We start from the raw sequence: 3,917 nt of genomic DNA, 5'->3' as shown, positions 1-3,917 counted from the left end.
AGTCCTCGGACGAGGAGGATGAGGAGTTTCAGTTCATCAAGAAGGCGAAGGAGCAGGAGGTGGAGCCCGAGGAGCAGGAGGAGGAACTGGCCAATGACCCCCGTCTGCGGCGGCGGCCGGAACCCATTTCCCGGGGCGGGGGGGGTTTTGGTTGTCTCTCCGGCAACAGCAGGTTTCCATTGGGACCTCCGTTCCCACATGGAGCATGGACAGGGAGGAGCTGCCAGTGCTCAGCCACTGAAGCCTCCCAGGAGAGAAGGTGTGGGTACTGCCCACGCTCAGCAGTCTCAGCATCTACCAGGAGCCGTTCACGACCAGCCACCTTTCCACAGGCTCCTGATGCTCTGAGTGTATGGGCTAACGGGATTTGTTGCAGACTGGCAAGACACCGCAAGATCGTGGAGCCTGAGGTGGTGGGAGAGAGCGACTCAGAGGTGGAGGGAGAAGCTTGGCGCCTGGAGCGGGAGGACACCAGTGAGGAGGAGGAGGAAGAGATCGATGATGAGGTGTGTCCGCAGAGCTGAATCTCAGGTCTTGGGAGCAGGAACGGCACAAGGCTGGCACTGCCTCTGGCACAGACAGGTGGTTGTGTGGTGGAGCTGGGCAAGTGTCACAGCTGGCCATGACTTGCGTGGTGGGTCACTGTCCTATTGCATGGGACAGGACAGTGGGAGAGGTCACCCTGTGTCCAGAGGGATTCCTGTGTGTTCTCGGAGCCAGCATGCCAGACAGTACAAGCGTTGGGCAGAGGAGGGGGAAGCAGCAGGCTGGTCCGACTACTCTGTGCCTGTCCCCACAGGAGATCGAGCGCCGGCGCGGGATGATGCGTCAACGAGCACAGGAGAGGAAAACTGAGGAGATGGAGGTGATGGAGCTGGAGGATGAGGGTCGGTCCGGAGAGGAGTCCGAGTCGGAGTCAGAGTACGAAGAGTACACTGACAGCGAGGACGAGATGGAGCCGCGTCTCAAACCTGTCTTCATTCGCAAGTAGGCAATGAGGGCATGGGAGTCGGGCTGAGCAGACCTCACAGCCGTGGTCCCTGCCTTGCTATGGGGTGGCTCTTCACCTCGCTGGGGAGGGGGCAGGATGGGCACAGCCTGGCATGGCACAGCTGGGGACCGAGGGGCAACTCCTGCACCCATAGCCTGCCATGGGCTGCATAAGCTTGCGGCAGATCAGGCTGTGGAGTATGACCAGAGCGCTTGGGCAAGGGCCATATGGTGCCAAAGGTGCTGTCAGCAGGCTGTGCCGCACAGCTGGTGGCTTGGTCCCCACTGCTCGCATGCACATGCACAGCTGTAGGGGAACAGTGCAGGACCCCTGGAAAGAGAACCCCTGGGGCTCAGCCTGTTCCTGCAGAGGGCAAAGGCTGACAGCAGTTGTGGTGCAGGAGGGGAGGAGTCAGCGGGGGCCGAGTGGCTGTGCTGGCTCATGGGAGGGCTGAAGGCTGTTGTGGCCCTGCTTTCAGGAAGGACCGGATCACAGTCCAGGAGCGAGAAGCAGAAGCCCTGAAGCAGAAGGAGCTGGAGCAGGAGGCAAAGAGGATGGCCGAGGAGAGACGCAAGTACACGCTCAAGGTGCGAAGGGGCAGGCTGGGGGCCACGGGGGACAGTCATCACAGCAAGTTTAACTTGGGCCTCGTTGCAGATCGTAGAAGAAGAAGCGAAGAAGGAGCTGGAGGAGAACAAGCGCTCGCTGGCAGCACTAGACGCACTCGACACAGACGATGAGAACGACGAGGAGGAGTACGAGGCCTGGAAGGTCCGTGAGCTGAAGCGCATCAAACGGGACCGCGAGGAGCGAGAAGCGTGAGTATTGGCTGCATAACCACGAAGCTGAGAGCCCACAGCAGGTGAGGCATCTCTTCCTCAGGCTGCCCTTTGACAGCAGGGTCCTGGCTGGATCGAGTGCCTAGAGCCCCTCCTGCCTGGTCTCCGGTTGTCTTTGCTCCCCAACAGTAAATGTGTAACCCCCTGAGTGGCTAATGACAGCCTCTGTCCCGGGAGGAGGACATGGGATCTCAGGGGCTTCTCTCCCCACTAGCATGGAGAAGGAGAAGGCGGAGATCGAGCGCATGCGGAACCTGACGGAGGAGGAGCGCCGGGCCGAGCTCCGGGCCAATGGCAAGGTCATCACCAACAAGGCTGTGAAGGGCAAATACAAGTTCCTGCAGAAGTACTACCACCGTGGTGCCTTCTTCATGGTGAGTACTTAAAAGAGCTGCAAGTACCATGGCAACCCTGGCAGAGCAGCCATATGAGCTTTGGGCAGTTCTCCCCCACTTCTGCTGGTGCTCGATAGAACCTTTTAGGCTGAGCGGGTGTGTCCTCCCATAGGATGAGGACGAGGAGGTGTACAAGAGGGACTTCAGTGCCCCGACCCTTGAGGACCACTTCAACAAGACCATCCTGCCCAAAGTCATGCAGGTGGGTGAGCTGGTGGAGGGCACCTGGCCCATGTGCCAGGCCAAGGGTTGAGGGTCCTGGGCAGAGGCGAGCAGTGGGTCTTGCATTCCTCTAAACAGCTACTCACAAGCTCTTCTGCTCAATAGGTCAAGAACTTTGGGCGCTCGGGGAGGACAAAGTACACACACTTGGTGGACCAGGATACCACCTCTTTTGACTCTGCCTGGGGCCAGGAGAGCGCACAGAACACCAAGTTCTTTAAGCAGAAGGCAGCAGGTGTGCGGGATGTCTTCGAGAGACCCTCGGCCAAGAAGCGAAAAACCACCTAAGGGCGCAGGCAGGAGGGCCTGGCATGGCTGACGTCGGCAGGAGGGTACTGCTCTGCCAGCTACCGGAACCTGGGCAGGGACAGAAGGGACACAGTCTCATGTTGGGACTCCTGTGGTGACAAGTCCATCCTCTGCCTGTGCCATGCCTGCCCTGCTGACGTGGTGCCCTGCTTCCTGTGCTGCAGACACAGTGAGCTCCCTGCCCACACACCGTAGAGGACAATGGCCTGTGGTGCTGGCTAGGCCCATGGCCACACCATGTATTACCAGCTGCCACCTCGGAGCCTTGGCAGCACCTGGCAGGGCTGTGCGGGAGCATGGCAGTACCCCTGGCTCCAGCACACCCACTTCTGGAGGAATTAGAGGACTTTGGTACTCATCTGGTCCACAGCATACCCCCGCTTGTATAGGCCATGGTGTCATTCTGGACCCTGTTTCGGGGTGGAGGACAGCAGTGATGCTGTCTCCTCACCCTGTTCTGCAGGGCTTGGCTTTTCTATCTGGGTGGGGTGGGGGTTTTGATTAAAGATTTGGTTTTTCTTACACACTGTCCATGTTGTTCCTACACACATAGCCACCCAGTTCTGTGCCTTCCTGCAAGCCAGTGTGGGCTGGAGCAGCACAGGAGGCACCAATCCAGGCACAGGTTGGCCCATGCACAGCAGCTGCCTGTGCTGCCCCAGGGGTAAGGCTAAAAGAGGAGAGAATAGCATGTCTCAGTGCTCAGCCAGGGCATTGTGTCCTGTTCCAGCCATGGGGAGCCCAGGCAGTGCCAGCCTGCTGCCACACATCTTCCCACAGCCTGGGCCTCGCTCATAAGGACCATGTGGGACCTACTGGGCAGGGGCAGGCACTGCACAGACGACAGCAACAGTCCAGTCCCACCAGTGCCTTTATTGGGTAGGGTAAGAACCCCGTGCTCAGTTGGTGAGGGTGATGAGTGCCTCCACCACGTTGCCCATATGCTCGCGCAGGCTGCGCTCAGCTGCGGCCCGCGAGATCTCCATCTCTGTCATCTGCAGGGAAACAGCCGCAGCCCCGTACAGTGGCCACAGAGGGCCGGGGACACCACCCTTGAGGACACCCACCCTAGGGGACATCCGCCCACGGGGACACCTGCATGCACCAAGCTCCTCCGTGAGCACAGGTCTGGTGACCAGACACAGCTGCACCCAAGGTTTG

At 59.7% G+C, this 3,917-nt stretch overlaps 1 protein-coding gene across 1 annotated transcript; it reads left to right on the top strand.

Moving 5' to 3' along the window:
- Positions 1-5: 5 nt before the first annotated feature.
- On the top strand, positions 6-2,871 carry MFAP1 (microfibrillar-associated protein 1; the record flags this gene model as incomplete). The annotated part of the gene is made up of 8 exons (XM_009074386.1): positions 6-172; positions 377-506; positions 800-987; positions 1,470-1,578; positions 1,649-1,809; positions 2,045-2,204; positions 2,338-2,427; positions 2,553-2,871. Coding segments are annotated over 8 exons (1,188 nt in total), but the record flags the coding sequence as incomplete, so codon positions are not given.
- Positions 2,872-3,917: the final 1,046 nt, after the last annotated feature.

Source organism: Acanthisitta chloris, unplaced genomic scaffold (genome assembly GCF_000695815.1).
Source record: "Acanthisitta chloris isolate BGI_N310 unplaced genomic scaffold, ASM69581v1 scaffold11075, whole genome shotgun sequence".
Lineage (NCBI taxonomy): Eukaryota > Metazoa > Chordata > Aves > Passeriformes > Acanthisittidae > Acanthisitta > Acanthisitta chloris.
This window is presented reverse-complemented; position numbering and strand designations above follow the sequence as displayed.